The 18,918-nt window shown below is 44.4% G+C and overlaps 1 protein-coding gene and 1 long non-coding RNA gene across 3 annotated transcripts in view; both read left to right on the forward strand.

Moving 5' to 3' along the window:
- The first annotated feature begins 399 nt into the window (after positions 1–399).
- LOC144340638 (uncharacterized) lies at positions 400–2,424 on the forward strand. Its single transcript, XR_013416882.1, has 3 exons — positions 400–1,236; positions 1,353–1,385; positions 2,197–2,424. It is a non-coding gene; the product is annotated as an uncharacterized LOC144340638 (long non-coding RNA).
- A 15,247-nt stretch (positions 2,425–17,671) lies between these two features.
- Positions 17,672–18,918, forward strand: part of RPS6KA2 (ribosomal protein S6 kinase A2) — a 452,599-nt gene continuing 451,352 nt past the window's right edge. Inside the window, exons 1-2 of one of the 2 annotated variants that reach the window (XM_015137669.3) lie at positions 17,672–17,881; positions 18,314–18,393. In XM_015137669.3, the coding sequence (XP_014993155.1) occupies positions 18,331–18,393 (63 nt within the window). In that variant the 5' untranslated portion in view covers positions 17,672–17,881; positions 18,314–18,330. Of the gene's footprint in view, positions 17,882–17,947; positions 18,394–18,918 lie in introns of those variants that run through there. The other variant, XM_077999204.1, reaches the window with a different exon arrangement.

Below are 18,918 nucleotides of genomic sequence, written 5' to 3' on the forward strand. Positions count from 1 at the left end.
TAAATATTTTCTTGTGCCTCCCCTTTTCCTCCTTCTGGGTCTCCAGTTATTCCTGCCTCATACCACTTAATATCGTCCCAGAGATCATGTTGCTTTGTTCATTTTTTTCAGTCTTTTCCCCTCCTTTTATTTTGAATAGTTTCTATCATTATGTCTTCAAAATGTATAGATGTTTTCTTCTTCAGTGTCTAATCAGCACTTAGTTTCATTCAGTGTGTTTTTCATTTCAAATAGTTTATTTTCATATATAGAAATTTCTTATAGTTTTGGTTTTTCTGCTCATGTTTAAGCTTTTTAAACATATATATATATTTATATTTTCTATTCTGTCATCTCTCATTTCTGAGTGTTTCTTTGAGTGATTTTTTTCTCCTGGTTATGGATCATATCCATAACAACAAGAAGTTGTTTCTTTGGATGCCTAATAATTTTTGATTGGGTGCTGAACATTTTAAATATTACATTTTTGTGTGCTCAGTTTTGTTTTAAATATTGCAGAACTTTGGGATGCAGTTTAGTTACTTGCAATTTTAATCTCTTCAAAGCTTGCTGTAAGGCTCTGTAGCATGGGCTCCATGGCAGCCTTAGTCTAGGGCTAATTTATTTATATTACTAAGGCAATGTTTTTTTGAAGATTCTACTGATGCCGTATGTATTGGGTGGCTTTTAACTCTGGCTGGTGAGAACAGAAACTATTCTCATCCCTGTGTAAGCTCCAGAGATTGTACCACCTACTCCTTTACAATGATTCTTTCACTTGCCTTTGTATTTTCTTCATATACATGCTCAGATCATTGTCAGTCACATTTTCAAGGGCACCTCTCTTCCTGTTTCCGGAGCTCCATCCTCCTTGGTTTTTATCCCACAGATTCTAGCTGCTTTGGACTCCCTGAACCCCAAACTCTGTTACCTCAATTCAGGGGGACCACCAGGCTCTGTTTGGGCTCTACTTCTTGCCCTGTCACCTAGAAACACCATGCAGACATTGATATAGAACAATATTAGGGCTTACATTATCCGTTCCCTTTTTCTCAGATAAGATTTCTGTCCTGTGTTGAAATTTTAAATGTCTAGCATCCAGTAAAAAAAATTATGCAAAAAAACAGAAAAATATGACTCATATCCATTGTCTTATGTATTTTGGAAAATGTATTTGTTTTATATATCTTTTTGTTTCAGGCAGGAGGATGAATCTAGCAGTCTTCCTTCATCACAGCCAGAAATAGAAGTCTCTGGGTATGGGTTTTCAACTTGTGTTTTAGTTGTGCCATACTGTGACTATGACTAAAAATTATATAATGAAAAACTCACAATGTGATATTCCTTTCTTTTAAATTTTGTCTCCCTTACAGATCTGCCTGCCTTAGTATACTCACAGCTTTCAGGTAGTTGTTTTGTATTTTGTACTTAGTTAATGATTGTTACTTTCAGGAGTTTTGGTCTATTAGAGATGAAACCGAACTGTATTATTTTTGTAGGTAATTTAATCCTTAACAGGATCCTTACTGGTATTTTCAACCAATGTAAAACTATCTTCTCATCTTTCTTGTTAATGCTCTGGTTCTTTCTAGGCTGTCCCCAGGCTGGCTGGGTCAATCCTGAAATCTTTCCTAGTTAACCCATCTTACCATCTTCCACACCATTTGGTCCAGTTACGTATCTCTTGCCTGACCTACTCTATCTAGCCCTGTTGTCAAAGGTATTTGAATCAGGGCAACTCCATCTTGAAGAGGGGCTGGGAAAAATGAGGCTGAGACTTGGGCTGCATTCCTAGGAGGTTAGGCATTCTTACTTACAAGCTGTTTGTGGTTAAGGGAACAGACATTGTGACCACTTGGCATACACTCCTACCTTAAAGGGCATTTGATCTGTAAACCAAAAATAAAATTCTAAGCACCTGAACCATCTGATGGACCCTCCCCTCAACAAAGGGCATTCCCAAAGTTAACCTGAAAAACTAGTTCAGGCCGTGAGGGAAAGTGAGGGTTAGACATGCCTCATTATGTATGCCTCCCATTGTAATTGAGGCACAGATGACCAGCATTAACATTAAAACCAGAGGCCTTAAGACTGATAGAACAGACTTTCTAAATCTAATAAGAAACATTCTCTTCTATTGATTCTGTTTGCATAGTGGGGATTTTGGTCTCTACAACCACTTATCTTAACCCAGACATTCCCTTCTGTTGATTCTAGGTCTTTAGACAATGACTTAACCCTTTCAATCAATTGCCAATTAGAAAATTCTTGAATCCACCTATGACCTGGAGGCCCCTGCTTCAAGTTGTCCCACCTTTCCGGACCAAACCAATGTATGTGTATCGATTGATGCCTATGTCTCCGTAAAATGTATACAACCAAGCTGTATCCTGACCACCTTGTGCACATGTTCTCAGCATCTCCTGGGGCTGTGTCACAGAACATTGAGTCATATTTGGCTCTCAATAAATCTCTTCAACTGTTGTACGGAGTTTGACTCTTTGTTGACAGATCATTCTGTAATAAAAGCAGCTCTGAATTATAATGTAATAATTCATATTAAGCCAATTTCCAGGTACTCTGCAAGTGTTAGAGATAAAAATTTTAAAAACAAAAGTCTCTGTTCTCAAATCCTGTATTCTAGGCCAGAAGAGTGAACAGGTGGGAGTAAAGCAACAGAGAACAAATGTTGCATTAAGTATAATATATGTAGGCAATTGTGCTAGAGGCCCTCATAAAGCGCAGTGTGGATTTCAGAGAAATGTCGCATAAATCTCTGCATGGGGGTCAGGGCTCTGCATACAACTGTGTAGGCTGTGCACAGTGCAGTGCTGAGCACCGCTGACATTGTAGCCCTCTAGAGTTGTGCAACATAATACCTGCACAGCCGTACATGATGGCTTTGGAAAAATACTGGAAAGCCTCCAGAAGAAGCAAATGTTGAGGTAAGAGTTGATGGATGAGTAATCATTTGCCAACAATGATAGAACAAATTAATATTTGTATAGTTAATTGTGGTATTCAAACACCCCACACCCTCACAAGCATATTTGATCCCTGCACCAACTTGTTGAGATTGAGAGAGGTGAAGGATCTCCATCACTCCATACCCAGTTGATGTTCCCATTCACGAGGTGGCAGCAAGCCATGAAGACCAGCAACTGGGAACAATGCTCTTTAGACCCAATAGAGCCCACTCTTCCCTACTCATGCCAGGTGTTCATGCACTTAGCTCCCTGTGCTTCGGAGACACAGCAGCTTTCAGGAGGCGTTTGGCATGCCTTCCTTTCTGGGCTCTGGGTTTATTATGTCATTCCTTGGTTTCTGTGCTGCTTGTAGCTTAGGAGGGAAACATTCCTTCTGCCAGCTCAGCCCTGGCAATAGGGAAGTTCATTGATCACCTGGGGCTGTGGTATTAGATGTGGTTGATGCTGTTGTTGATTATAATTCTTATTTCTGTGGAGGAAAGGGAAGGTCAGAGAAAGGAAGCCACCCACCCAGATCACATGCTAATGAAATTGCGGAGCTAGGGTGTGGAGTTTTTAGTCATTTTACTCCAAGCCCTGTGCTCTTCCCCATACCTGGACTTAACACCTTCCCCTTATTCACATGGTTACATTTGCCTTCCAAGTCGTCTGCTCAAATGCTGGTTGCTGGCTTCCCTATCCTTTTGGCTTTTTATTTTGTGAGTGTCTTGTTGTAGTCTGCTCTTGTTCTAACTCAATTGAATCTAGTTGTGTGTGAGTGTTCTCTATACTCCTGAAAATTTCCTCCAAGGCTACAAAGTAATGCACATTTCTAGCTTCTCAAAAACACCATGGGTTTCAGGACTGCTCTTACCTTTCACCTGATTGTCTTGAGCTATTTGTTGGAAACATTATTTGCTAGCCTGCAATTGCCTCCTCATTTCTCACAGCACTTAGCTCAGATGGCAACAGTTAAATCACAACCAATAATGCAATAAAAAAAGTCTATAATTTACCCAATTACTGATTTCTCAATTTTGAAAATAAATTTTGGACAGATGGTTCATTAAAAGTAGTAGAAAACATCAAAAGGCACAGACACATAATAAAATATATGAATAATGCTTAGATTTCATGTTTTAAAAAAAGACTGCATCCTCCCAAATGGGTAGAAAGGTAGGTTTTTGTTTCTAAGGAAAAAGGAAACCGATGATTTTATAAATATGTTCACATTGATGAAGATGTATATTTGTCTACTTACTTGAAATCTTATATTACATAAGTTATCAAAAAGTGATTGTTGCAAACCTCTACATTACTTTGGAATATTAATTACACTCTACATTTTTTGTAGACATATCAATTTTTTGAAATTTATTCCACTTTTTATGCTTAAAATGTTTTCCAACCAAGTCAGATAAATATTCACCTATTTTTCTTGCTATGATTTCACATTTTTTACAATAGAGTTTATCCCTAATTTTTATGTATTTGGGAAGTAAGATTTTAAACTAATTTTTTTCCAAATGGCCAGTTTCCCCCACAACAATCATAGAAACTCTAAGATATTTTAAGTCCGTATATATTTACCCTAGTTACGAATTGAACTGTGCTTTCCCGTTGATTTATGTGTATTTGTTCTGATCCCACTCTACTTTCATCTGTGTGCCTTTAAAGTTTCTATAAATATTATACCTGGCAGCGCAAGTGTTGTTCCTGTTCTTTACATTCTTGTTTTAAACTTTTGCTTATTAAGTCATAAATCAGTTTGATTTGATGATAGCCACAATTAAATTCAGATTAATTTTAGTAGAATATACATGTTTAAACTTTTCAGCTTTCCTAGCCAGAAACGTGGCATATCTTTATTTAGGTCAGTAAGTCGATCCTTTAATACTCCCAAATATGCTTTCATAATAAAAAATCAAAATGGAAAATATGTTTGAGTTGGGAAGATCTTTCAGGTCACTTTTAAAAAATCACCCACAGAAGCAAAGCTCACTTTTCTTATTTGTAAGAGGACCCTACACTAAAGCATACTTTACAGTATTTTTAGGGTGTTTATGAGGTATAAAAATGCTCATAATCATTTATCAAGGAAGGTAGCATTTGGGGGCTTGTCCTAAGCATAGGGCAAAAGCCTTATGCACAGATGTTAACTGAAACAAAAATATTTCCCTATGAGGAATGATTCCATGCATTAAGATAGGTCAATACAATGGAATCTTACACAAAAACGTAATTTTGAGGACTATTATAACATTGGAAAACATTTTTACTATGCTGTGTTTTAAAAGATAAACATTTTTAAGATGCTAGGTTACAAGATGGCATGTTCCCTGCAGGCATTTCTTCCCTATGGTTACTGCTCCTTTGGCTTTTGCTCACCGTTTGCCAGCCACGTTCACACCCTGCTGTTCCTTGTACCTGCCAGGTGTCCCCTTCCCATGCCTCGGACACTTGTGCTTGCAGCCAGGACTGCTCTTCTCCCCATCACCATGACCAAGTCCCCTGCCCGACCTGGAGTCCTTGCTGGCATCATCTCAGCTTCCCTGGCCTCTCCAGCTAAGGTCCCACCCCTGCCCGACATGCTCCATCCACCTTCTCTGCCTGCCTCAGGACACACTGTCCAGTACTTTTTTCTTTTCCCTCCCCTTCCTTCCCCTTCCCTGGAACCCAGGCAAAGATTTTTGTCTGTTTTGTCCAGTCCAGGTGTAAGGGAGCCTGGGCATATGAATGGTCTATGAGATGAAAATGTACAAAAGTTATAAATACTAGGGAACCATGGACATTATTTTACTAATTTTAGCTTGATTAGCTTGTCAGTCATCATGAAAAAGAGCTATCTTGCTAGAAGCAGCCTTGCCCACCTATTTCCTTTACCTATAGGGTTATCTACAGATAAAAACCTGGCTGGCGTGATAGGGGTTGCCTGAAAGAGGCTGCAGTTCTGACCATTTCTTGGGCAGTCTCAGGAGCATCAGGGATGGACCTACTTCCCTTGGCTGGAATTTAGGAGGTGGATGAGTCACCATTTGGGCAGTGGGGAGAGCCCTCCATAGCCACGTCTCTTGGCCCTCACTCCGCTTGTGCTGGAGGAATCTGGTTTCAGGTGAGTGGTCTTTCTCTCTGGCACGATGCTGGTCTAGTGCACGTTTGTATTCATGCCTCCCAAGGTCTGGGGGCTTTGTGCTCATGAGGGGAGGGGGAAAGGCTGACACAGAAGAGGGGATGTCAGAATTCCCCCAAGTCCTGGGGCTCACATGTGTCACATGGGCCTCCATGGAAATGGTCCTGGCCAGACTCAGCTGACCACCCACCCCCGCACTGTGCCCCACTCCCAAGAGGAGAGGGGTGACTGCCCGGCTGAGCATCCCATCTCACTCCAGCCATGTCCCCAAATCTGCTCTGTCCGATAAGCAATGCACACGATCCAGAGATCCAAAAAATTACATATATTCATGGATATTTATAGCACTTCCTTTTCCTCTAGCTTTTCAAAAATTCATTAGAAAATATTAAGAAGGGCAAAGATTTATATTGATGGGGGATCAGCATCTGACAATGCAGAGAAACTTCCACAAGCTCCAATCAGAATTCATCTATTTTTACTGAAGCAGAAGGAGAAAGTATCTCAGCTGACAGCAGTGCCATCTAAAAGGCGGCGGTAATCAGCTGTGGGGCAGAAAAACATCCACATCACGAGACAAGACTGTTTTTAAAGAAAATCAAGCCAGATTTAAAAAAAAACGCTGGATGAAATAAACAAATCAGAAGGCTATTTAGCTTGTTTTAAATAGCCAAGACTTCAGTATTTTTCTAGGAAAGGAATCCAGGTTTCTCAGAACACATGATGCAAAGAAATGCTGCACAAAGCGTGACTGCTGCTGCTCCTGCGTGGGGCTCCAGGTGGGCCCTGCTTACAGGAGCAGGTCCAGGGAGGAGGTGAGAGGCTGGCCTGAAGAACCACACCCATTTTAGTTCCACTGTGGATACTGTGTGCTGAGAATCAGATACAAGAGCTGAAAAGAACTACAAAAAGGAACTTTCCCTCATTATCAAGGGTGTTCAGGCTTGCCCAGTTCACATGTATTTTTATTACCCAGGAAACTCACGAGGCTTCACTACCGCATCCTCATGTTCAAGGCAAGGCCAACCCCCCGGCCATTGTCCATTGTGTCTCCTTTTGCTTCCTTGTAGGTAGGACACTCGGCCCATAAATGAAGGTATACAGGAACTGTTCATTTCTTTAAATCAAATTCAGCCTGAGAGGAATCTTGATCATCTTAGCCTCCTGGAGCACCTTAAGAGGTTTCCCACCCAAAACTATGCAATGGCCGCAGAGCACAGGGCCCACACTGGTCACTCACTGCTCCTGCTTACCTGCTCCCTCCAGCCCAGCTGCTGCTTGGTGCATGCCCTGCTCCCGGGCTGGGGAGTCTTACGTGGAAGCTTGGAGTAGGTTAGGAGTGAATGGGACGTGTGGAAGGCAAGGGAGACCTCTGCTGAGGTGTGAGCATCTGCCGCAGAACTGTCGCCCACTCCACGGTGTTCCAGGAGCTTGTACAGGGGCCACTCTGCTGCAGGCTGCATGCCTCCCACCAAGGTGTGGAGAGGGGTGCCCTGGGGACTTGGTAGGGAACCAGGAAGGGCTTTTCCCAAGACTTCCTCAGCAAGAGAAGTGCAATCCACTTAAATTCTGTGGAGTGTGAGGGGGTGGGTGGGGGAAGTATTAGGAAAAAAAGGTTCCTTTTTAACAAGGAAGATATTCTTACAAGAAATACTTTATTCCCTAAATTAGTATGAGAATTCAAGGTTAGGCTGAACTATTGTCAAGAAATAACGTACTAATGTTAGAGACATTTGAAAAAATGTCCTGCGGCGCGCAGTGGCTCACACCTGTAACCCCAGCACTTGGGGAGGCCGAGGCGGGCGGATCATAAGGTCAGGAGTTCAAGGCCAGCCTGACCAACACAGTGAAACCCTGTCTCTACTAAAAATACAGAAATTAGCCAGGTGTGGTGGCATGCACCTCCCAGCTACTCGGGAGGCTGAGGCAGGAGAATTGCTTGAACCCGGGAGGCAGAGGTTGCAGTGAGCCAAGATCTTGCCACTGTATTCCAGCCTGGGAGACAGAGCCAGACTCTGTCTCAAAAAAAGTCCTATGAAATTTCTTTACCAGTGTTCTTGTTAATATAATCCGTGTTCATCTTGTAGAATTTTCATTTAAAACTAGAAAAAGTCACTCTTCTGCCCCATAACAGTTTGACAAAACGAATTATCACTGCATTGGTATTGGGAAGACAGTTCCGCTGGGTCTTATCCACTGTGTTTATGGCCTACCTCTACCCAGGGTGTGGGGGGCTTCCAACCCTTCAAAGCCCCCAACATTCCTTTGTTTGGCAGAGACTTGTCTAAAGACTGAATGTGGAGCAAGCCCTCTGTTTGGCCCTGTTGAGACATCAGGAACGCACAGGAGCCCTCTCCATCTCGAGATGCACCCATGGGGGGTGGCCACTGCAACACTTTCTTTTCGCTTAGGTGGTTGAAGAACTCAGTCAAAAGGGGCTAGTGAGGACTGGAAAATTCTGTAATTTAATTTTTTTTCCAGGAAATTAATGGGTTAACCTTACACAGATGTATAAACACACACAGATATCCACATCATTTTGCTGATTCTTTAAAAAATTCCCTCAGCAACAAATCAGTTGTCATTTATCAAGCACCTAATGTGCGTTCAGCCCTGCACAGCCTGGTTAGCACAGCACAGTTTGTTCTCTTGGGGTTTATCAATGCTCCGCTTTATGTTGAGAAACATAAGCACACCACAGGGCACCCTCCGCCCTCTAACTGGGTGCAGCCTGTTGTTTAGTTCACAGTTAGTGTGATTCTGGCCAGGCTGGTCTTTCAGACGGCCCTTCCTCATTGCCGTACCAATGCCTGGCGTCCAGCCCCCAGAGGACCTCTCTGGCTCTGTCTGCTTCTGTGGTGACCTGATCTTCCACACCTGTGCTTTCTGACTCACCTCTTCATAGAAGGAATTTTAATGTCCTCTTTGAGATCAAACAGGACAGGTGAAGATAAAATACTGGGTTTGTTGTTAGTGGCAGTCTTTTAGTTTTGTTGGTTTATTATCCTAAGTATTTCCTTCCATGACTTTGCTTTTATAATTCTTTCCACATCTCAGAAACGGAGGCAGAAACAGTTATTCAGGTAATTTTTACTGTTCTAGTCATTCCTTAAGCTAAATACTTACGGAAAAAAACGAGTTCTCGTGCACAGCTGTGTGCCAATGTTGGCTAGTCCATTTTATTCTTACATTTTCCTGACAAGGTAAGCAAGCATGAATTTAAAAAAAAAAATGTAGAAATTGAAGTCAAGAGCATGAAAAAAGCCAGCCTGTGCCAGCAGAAGGACCAAAGCAGGGCTTTCAGGGCCTGTAGTTTGGACATATTCTTGCAATTGGAAACAACATTTCACATTGGAAGTCTCCTGTCTTCCATTCTTCTCCTCAGAAGCCTAGTTCAGTGGTGGCATCAGGTGGCACACCATATCTCAAACTTTGCCTTTTATTAAAGAGAATTTTATGCCACTATAGCTATTCCTTATTTTTTTTGTTCTTTGAGCCGGAGTTTTGCTCTTGTTGCCTCGGCTCACAGCAACCTCTGCCTCCCAGGTTCAAGCGATTCTCCTGCCTAAGCTTCCCAAGTAGCTGGGATTACAGGCGCCCGCCACCATGCCTGGCTGATTTTTGTATTTTACTGGAGACTGGGTTTCACCATGTTGGCCAGGTTGGTCTCGAACTCCTGACCTCAGGTGATTCGCTTGCCTCGGCCTCCCAAAGTGTTGGGATTACAGGTATGAGCCACTGCCTCCGGCCTAGTTTTCATTCTTAACTGTAACCTTCAACTACCTGAAGTAGTTGACTATACTTCAGCTGCTTCCACCGGGAGTGGATAATTGGTTCCACAGATTAATCAGAAGATTCCTATACATACTGTTTTTACTGATAATTTATATTTTACGACAGCAGCTACTGTAGTTTTGAGAATTTGTCAAGTCCCATTCGTGCCTATGTTTACTTTTCAACTCCTAATACCAACCTTCAAGAGGAGTTGTTCCAGTTCCCTCCCCAAGTCCGGTAAACACAGAGCCATCCTCTTACAGTCACTGTTTCCACTCTTTAGTCATTTGTATGTACTTGTTTCTTGCTGTTGTCCATTCTTAACCAGGTAACTGATGTTGCCCGTTGTTATAATGCAACAAGCACATCAGTCAAACCTGCATGCTACTGCTGCGGGCTGCTTCACACCACCCTTCATTTCTCGAAGCCAGTTGTTCTGTCTCTACAGCTTCCATAGACTTCACACCGGTTTTTATAAAGGCATTTTCCATATTCAGATCACAGATGCTAATATATATGCTTTTGTTTTCAAAAGTACTTGAGTTGGTTCAATACAACATAATTTTAAGTCTTGAAATATATTTGTTTTGCTTTAAAAATCTTCCTTGAAGTCAGGATTCTCTAGAGGGACAGAACTAATGGAATATACATATATTATTCGGGACACCCCCAAGTCTCCCTGTATGTTGTGAAGGCTTCTCACCTCTAGAGTATAAACACAACATTAGGCAAATGCTTATCAGTTTTAGTTGCATGAATCTCATACTTAAGGACATGTAGGCTTGGGCACGGTGGCTCACGCCTGTAATCCCAGCCTGTTTAAAAAATATATATTTTTATTTATATACATATATATATATATATATATATAGAGAGAGAGAGAGAGAGAGAGAGAGAGAGAGAGAGTGTTTATTAGGTATTAACTCACCCAATCACAAAGTCCCACCATCTGCAGGCTGAGGAGCTAGGAGAGCCAGTCCGAGTTCCAAAACTGAAGAACTTGGAATCCAATGTTCCAGGGCAGGAAGCATCCAGCACATGAGAAAGATGGAGGCTGGGAGGCTAGGCCAGTCTAGTCTGCTCATGTTTTTCTGCCTGCTTTATATTTTAGCCATGTTGGCAGCTGATTACGTGGTGCCCACCCAGATTAAGGGTGGGTCTGCCTTTCCCAGCCCACTGACTCTAATGTTCATCTCCTTTGGCAACATCCTCACACATACACCTAGGATCAATATTTTGCATCCTTCTATCAAGTTGACAATATCAACCATTACAAAGGCCATCTTTGCTCACATGAATTCCGGTGGTATATATGATACCAAGATCTTTCAGGTGACGTATGGCGTGGGGGAAATGGCGTGTGCCCGATCTTCCAGATGCTGGCTGCAATATGACTTGACATATAAAAAGTCAAGTCATTCCTTGACTTTTTATATGATTAGGCTTATGAAAACTGAAATTTTAGAACCAATATGTCTGGCTTGAGGCTAAATTAAATAAATCCCTAAGAATTGCTTATTGACAGTTACTGCATAGTATGGCAAGTCAGTGAAGAGTGCAACTTTGGTCTTACTGTTTCTGCAGGACCAGCAAGCCAGAGGGACTCCCAACCAGGAGGGCTGGTTCGCACTAGGTTGCTTTTTAAATAAGATTGTGCCAACTCTTGGATAATGTTATGTGTGGACAAATAAGATGGGTGACTTGAGAAGGAAATGCAGCTGTTTCAGCATTTTCACTTCTCTCTGAATTTTGTGTGTGCTTGTATGTATGTGTATGCATTTTCTTTTATTCTTTATTTTTGAGACGGAATCTCACTCTGTTGCCAGGCTGGAGTGCAGTGGCGCTATCTCGGTTCACTTCAATCTCTGGCTCCCGGGTTCAAGCGATTCTCCTGCCTCTGCCTCCCTGGGATTACAGGCGCCCGCCACCATGCCCAACTAATTATTGTATTTTCAGTAGAGACGGGGTTTTGCCATGTTGGCCAGGATGGTCTCGATCTCTTCACCTCGTGATTTGCCCACCTCGGCCTCCCAAACTGCTGGGATTACAGGCGTGAGCCACCACGCCTGGCCTGCACTTTCTTTTTTTTTTTTTTTTTTTTTTTTTTGAGACAGAGTCTCGCTCTGTCACCCAGGCTGGAGTGCAGTGGCCGGATCTCAGCTCACTACAAGCTCTGCCTCCCAGGTTTACGCCATTCTCCTGTCTCAGCCTCCCAAATAGCTGGGACTACAGGCGCCCGCCACCTCGCCTGGCTAGTTTTTTGTATTTTTAGTAGAGACGGGGTTTCACCGTGTTAGCCAGGCTGGTCTCGATCTGCTGACCTCGTGATCCGCCCGTCTCGGCCTCCCAAAGTGCTGGGATTACAGGCTTGAGCCACCGTGCCCGGCGCCTGCACTTTCTTAAGTATGAAATTCATGCAACTGAAACCAATGAGCATTTGCCTGGTGTTGCGTTTATACTCTAAAGGTGGGAAGCCTTCACAACATGTAGGAAGACTTGGGCGTCCCTAGAATCTGGGCAGTCCAGGTCACAATGACTTTTCCTACCAGTGAGATGAAAAGCTTAGTTGGGAAGACTGCAAAGCCATAGCTCCTATTTTAAAATGTTCTCCCAGCTTCTAATTTATTTTTCATAATAGAGCTGTTTACTCTGTACTCAGCCTTTTTTTCTTCCTTGTGAATAATTTCTTTTGAAAACAAGCTGCTGTTACGGTTCTGAGTGTCATGACGCTGCTGTGCTGGAAATGAGGCTTTGAGGGCGTCCTGCCAAGGGGGCTGGCCTGGGCCCCAGGCACCTTAATGCCTTTCGGGACCAAGCTGCTGGCTGCCAGTGTATAAAGTGAGCCTCTGTACACCTTGGAAGCTAAGCCATTTGCAGCTGAAATGATGTCCCTCTTGCCCTGGCTGGCCCCTGTGGAGAAAAGGTGTCAATGAAGATCTCTGTGCACTGGGTTTCTCCTGGAGTTCGGGTTCTGGTCACCACAGAGCTGTGGCCTTAGGGGGCTATTGGATTTGCTGTTGTGTGCTCGCCTCATCCCCAGCTGGTGTGTTAGTTGGCTTCTGTGCTGCCATAACAAAGTATCACCAGCTGAGTGGCCGAAACAATGGAAAATGATTCCTCCCCGTTCTGATAGGCCCAAAGTCTGAGGTCAAGGTGTCAGCAGGGTCAGGAAGCCTCTGAAGGTGTCGGGAAGGGGTCTGTGCAGGCTCTTTCTCAGCTTCTGGGAAAGCTCCCAGTTCCTCAGCTCATGGCAGCAGAGCTCCAGCTTCCCAGCGCTGTTCTCCTGTGTGCGTGTCTGTGTCCAAGTCTCCCCATTTTATGAGATCATATAAAGTCCACTCCACTCCAGTGTGACCTCACCTTAACCAGTTACATCTGCAGGGACCCTGCTTCCATGCAAGGTCACATTTGGAGGTACTTGGAGTTAGGGCCTCAACATAGGAATTTGGGAGGTGGAGGGACACGGCCCAGCCCATGACAATGGGTAACATGCATTTTTGTTGAAATTTAAATAAATTTGGTTTTCAGTTTTTTGGAGAATTTTGTGAAACTCTGGAGAGTGAAAATACCAAAGCTGGTGACTATGTCATTGGAAATTAGTAACTCTTGTTTTTTTTTGAGACAGAGTCTTGCTCCGTCACCCAGGCTGGATAGCAGTGGCACAGTGGCACAGTTGTGGCTCACTGCAGCCTCAAACCATCCTCTCATCTCAGCCTCCCGAGTAGTCAGGACTACAGGCACGTGCCACCATGCCTGGCTATTTTTTAAAAAATGTATTCTTAGTAGAGACAGGGTCTCACTGTGTTGCCGAGGCTGGTTTCAAACTCCTGGGCTTAGGTGATCCTCCTGCCTCAGCCTCACAAAGTGCTGAGATTACAGGTGTGAGCCACTGCATCTGGATACTATTTTCATTTTTACTAAATCTTTCATACATTTCAAAATGTACAACATTGCAAAATGGAACAGCCCAGAATAAAACATTTGGGTCTTTAAAAAATGTCTGTTGGATTCGGTGTGGAGGTCAAGCATGTCTGTCCATCAGAAAACTGGGATTTCTTTGGGCCTTTTCTCTCAGATCACGAAACACATTTTGTTGCTGTGTATTCTGTGAGTCAGGTCGTGGCAGCCCTCTCTGTGGGAAACTGAGCTATAGGAGATGGCTATTAGTAGCAGAAGCAGGACAAAGACCAGATTCCTGATTCAGCTTTTCTCTGGTTGTCAGAAATCCGTGGAATGAATAAGCTCTCTCCATCCCTCCTTCCCTCCCCTTCTCCCTCCATCTTTCCTTTCTAAGAGAAAAGAGACACTTTAGGATTGAAGAGGCAATGAACACAGAGGAATGCTCTTCCTTCATTGGAGCAAGAGAGTAATTTTCACTTGGGACTGGGTTTCAGTGAGTTTCATGCCAGCTCATCCATCTCATTTCACAATGACTGTGACTTGGGACTCTTAAAATACTTCCCATTGCTTTATTTTGCAGAGTTTGATTCATTAACGACCCATTTTCATCAACGCTGCTTCAACGTTTTTCTTGGAAATTGGTGCTTTGGAGGTGAGTTTCTCAGAAATAGTTTTTTTCAGGTGGTGTTCTGTTGAATATGTTGTTCAGGCCGGGCAGAATGACTCAAGCCTGTAATCCCAGCACTTTGGGAAGCCAAAGCAGGCAGATTGCCTGAGTTCAAGAGTTCCAGACCAGCCTGGGCAACATGGCAAAACCCTGTCTCTACAGAAAAAAAAAAAAAAAAAAAAAAAAAATAGTGGTGTGGTGGTACGTGCCTGTAGTCCCAGCTACTTGGGAGACTGGGTGGATCTCTTGAGACCAGGAAGTCGAGAATGCAGTGAGCTGAGATCGTGACACTACACTACAGTCTGAGTGACAAAGTGATACCCTGTCTCAAAAAAAAAAATGTTCAAGTTTTCTTGGGATTTAGTTGAACATTTTAATTCCAACACATCTAATTTCCTTGTTTTTTTTTTTTAATCTTCTTCGGTATTTAAATGTAATTATTATTTCCTTTCAGAAAAATTATTCTTATCTCTAATTGTTTACCTTTCCCAACACAAACTTTGTAAGTGGGGCTGTTGTCCCAGATCAATATCACCTTTTGAAGATTTTAGTTTGTTGCATTTTATTTTGTTTTATTTTCTGGCTGTTTCCAGGTCCCCTTCCCCAATGTCCGGCACACCTGGTACTGCATCTTGGTGGGCAGCAGCCCCGGGGGTACCTTGCATGTAAAAAGTTGATGGAAAGGAACCCATCCGGGAGGTTTCTGCTTTGGGAGCACCCCGAAGGTGTTTTACAAGGCAGCAGTGCAGGGAGTAAGTGTGGGAATTCTAGCCCAGAGCCCAGAGCCCTGGCCACGTGAACTCTCGTCTCGCTCCCTGGTGATCGCTTCATCTCTCCAGGCTTCTCTGCTTGCCTGTGAGATGCCCAAATAATGTGCAGTCTGTAGATTAGTGTCATATTTGCATAGTTTAAAAAAAAAAAACACCATGCTAAATTATGAACCACATTTTCAGCAATTCCTAAGATACCCCTTAAAATGAACTCTTTTTTGCCAGGGACTCTGGCTGGCAGGCTGTTCACCCACGGCCTCCCAAGAGCTGGGCTTCCCTCAGGTTTCCTAGGACATATGGCCAATCACAAGAAAGCCCATCCAAAAGTCTTTTCCTCCTTCAGATAAAGGACCTTTATTTCCTCCTTCCACATCAGAGCACTTGTGGAAACTTCCAGAAGCTGGAGGCTTTGTAAATACACAGTAAAGAATCTGAGTTTATTTCTTTTCCATTGCCTTCAGGAGTCCACATTTTCACTCCGTCAGATTAAAAATTCTTGAATTCTCTTCAGTACTTTTATGAGTGATTCTCCTAGCTTTATTACAGAAAAACCAAAAACCCTTTGTTTTCTTTTCTCTTTCTTTTTTTTTTGAGACAGAGTCTCGTGCTGTTGCCCAGGCTGGAGTGCAGTGGCACGATCTCCGCTCACTGCAACCTCCGCCCCCTGAGTTGAAGCAATTCCCCTGCCTCAGCCTCCCTAGTAGCTGGGATTACAGGCATGTGATACCATGCCTGGCTAACTTTTATATTTTTAGTAGAGATGGGGTTTCACTGTGTTGGCCAGGCTGGTCTCGAACTCCCACCTCAGGTGATCTGCCCGCCTTGGCCTCCCAAAGTGCTGGGATTACAGGCATGTGATACCACGCCTAGCTAAGTTTTGTATTTTTAGTAGAGACAGGGTTTCACTGTGTTGTCCAGGCTGGTCTCGAACTCCTGACCTCAGCTGATCCACCCGCCTTGGCCTCCCAAAGTGCTGGGATTACAGGCATGAGCCACCACCCTGGCCTTGTCTGTTTTTAATCTGTGACCTTTTACAGCATGTAAAAAAATCACTTTATGATTGTTAACACAAGAAAACCTTCACTCTGCTCTGCCGATCACAGAATCTCCAATTTGAAAATGAACAACATTACTATTTTTAAAACTCGGAATGCAGTTGATTTGAAAGGTCCTTCTGGCCTCATTTTGTAGAAAGATAAAGTGACTGTGACTATCATAAATCAACACCAAGTATGGAACCCCTCTGTTAACTTTGGACTCTACTTTGCTATGAGATACAAAGCATCTGGGATTTGGGCTTTTCTTTTTTTCCAGTGATTTCAATTTCTTAGTGATGGTATAAAGATGAAGAAGAAAAAGAGATTGATACTTTTGGAGAACATTAAGCCTTTTTTTTTTTTTTTTTTTTTTTTTTTGAGACGGAGTCCCGCTCTGTCGCCTAGGCTGGAGTGCAGTGGCCAGATCTCAGCTCACTGCAAGCTCGGCCTCCCGGGTTCACACCCGTTCTCCTGCCTCAGCCTCCCGAGTAGCTGGGACTACAGGCGCCCGCCACCTCGCCCGGCTAGTTTTTTGTATTTTTTAGTAGAGACGGGGTTTCACCGTGTTAGCCAGGATGGTCTCGATCTCCTGACCTCGTGATCCGCCCGTCTCGGCCTCCCAAAGTGCTGGGATTACAGGCTTGAGCCACCGCGCCCGGCCAAGCCATTTTTAAAAATATATTTTTCTCAAAGATAAAGGAATTTGCTATAGAAATGAATACACTTACTCCCAAAGCAGCATTACAGTGTGTTAACTTTAACACCCTTTCCCAAAAGAGGGAACCAAAATGCTTCTGGATTAGCACTCGGACGACTGGAGAAATGAATACGTCTTTCACCCGCAGGCATTTTTAATTACCCAGGACAGAAGGGGGAGTAAGGAGGGAGGCAAGAGAGATCCCCCCACTCGATCCCTCAAAAAAAGGGAAACAGGGAGGGTAATTTTCCCCGGTTCCTCTTCCAAGGAGCCGTGGCTCAGGAGGCCTCGCTCTCCTGCGGCGCCTGGCTGTGTCTTCCGGGTTCCTTCCCTGAGCCTCAGGACTTTGTCACCTGTGAAATAGGACGAGGTGGAGACCTGAAGTTGCTGAGGGGCAGGATACACGTTTGAATTAATGTTTTTGTCCCTCAGGCCCTGCCACTGGGAGCCCGAGCGGCCCACGTGCCTTTCATTCTGGCCCGCAGAGGCCTGAGTGCTGTCTCGGGCAGTTCTGGGCAGGGCTGGGTAGGGCCCAGCGGACCCCACGGGCAGCCCTCGCCTCTTCCCAGCTATCTGTCTGTCGTCCTTCTTCGTCCCTCTTCTCCTGAGGTGCTGTCCCAGCCCTCGGGGGAGGCAGTCGCTGGCAGCTCAGTCAGCAGCGCGTCCAGGGGTGCCGGAGTCTCCTGTACGCCCCGCAGGAAGCTGTGCTGCCTGGGGCCCTCCCCTCGTCCCCTCCTCCGTCCCTGTCCCTGTCCGTCCCGTTCTGCGGCGGGAGGTGGCGGTGTGGGTCTCCCGGGAGGTGCGGCAGGCTGGGGAGGTGGGGAGGGGTGTGCTGGGGGTGGGGGGACAGACCTGCCGCACCCGCCCCGCTCCCCGCTTCCCCAGCCCTTGGTTGCTATGCAGTTTCTATGGCAGCAGCATCCTCAGACTCAACTTTCACCCTCATTTAGAGCCAATTAAGGTAAAATAGTGAGGGGAGGAGGGAAGAGCATGGTCAGGGAAGGGAGGGGGGAGAGGCAGGAAATCCAATTCGAAGCTGCAAGTGCAGCGTTTACTCTGCCAAAGTCGCAGTACAGATTCTGAAGCCGCAGCGCCGTCCCCTCCTTTCCTCGCCCCAGCCTGAGCGGGAAGCGGCAGCAGCTCCCCAGAGCCCTGGCTTGGCAGGGAGGGGACGGGCACCCGGGCAGCCATATTGCAGCCCCCCGGGTCCCTCCTCCCGGGCAGCTGCGGGCCCGCACTCACGACCTCCTCTGGGAGCCGGATCTGTCCTCTCCATCGCCGCCACCCGCCAGCCTCTGCGTCCCTTGGCTTCTGACATCCCTTCTGGCCATCCCCCTGTGCCAGTCCGAGCCTCTATTTATTTCCTTTCTTACTATCAATACTTGACCAGCAGAAAAGGAAAGTTTAAAAATGCCGATCGCACAGTTGCTGGAACTATGGAAAAAAATCGAGGTGGAGCCTATGGAAATAGAGGTGAGTGCAGGAAGGAACGCACTTTTCACAGCATTCTCAAGAATCCGATCTCCGCAGCCAATGCATTGCTCATTTACTATAATCAGCGCATGTTTGTTAGGTGACTGTGATGGGTCAGAGAGTTGGGTGTCCAGTGTGTGTGGATGTATATGTTGCGTTGTGTATGCACATGGATAAACATTGCGAGTGTACACACACACACACACGGCATTGTGTGTGGTGTAAATACATAAATGATAATGAGTGCAAGAAACAAATTGTTGCCCTTAGGGAAACTTCAGGATGCTTCTTAAAGTCTGTGTAAGTCTTAAGTATTCCCGTTTCCAAACTAATCTGCATCAGTTTGATTTTCCTTCAACAAGTGGCTTTAAATTAGAAGCCTTCCATTTGCTACAGTGAAAGATGAAACCAGAAGGCAAAAATCAATGATGAATCAAGGAACAGAGAGCATAAAGATAATGTGATCTTAAACGAGAAAAGATAATGCAACCTTAAAAGGATGAATGGTCAGATAAAGAAGTGTGA

The sequence above is a fragment of the Macaca mulatta genome, chromosome 4 (assembly GCF_049350105.2).
Source record: "Macaca mulatta isolate MMU2019108-1 chromosome 4, T2T-MMU8v2.0, whole genome shotgun sequence".
NCBI classification, from domain to species: Eukaryota; Metazoa; Chordata; class Mammalia; order Primates; family Cercopithecidae; genus Macaca; species Macaca mulatta.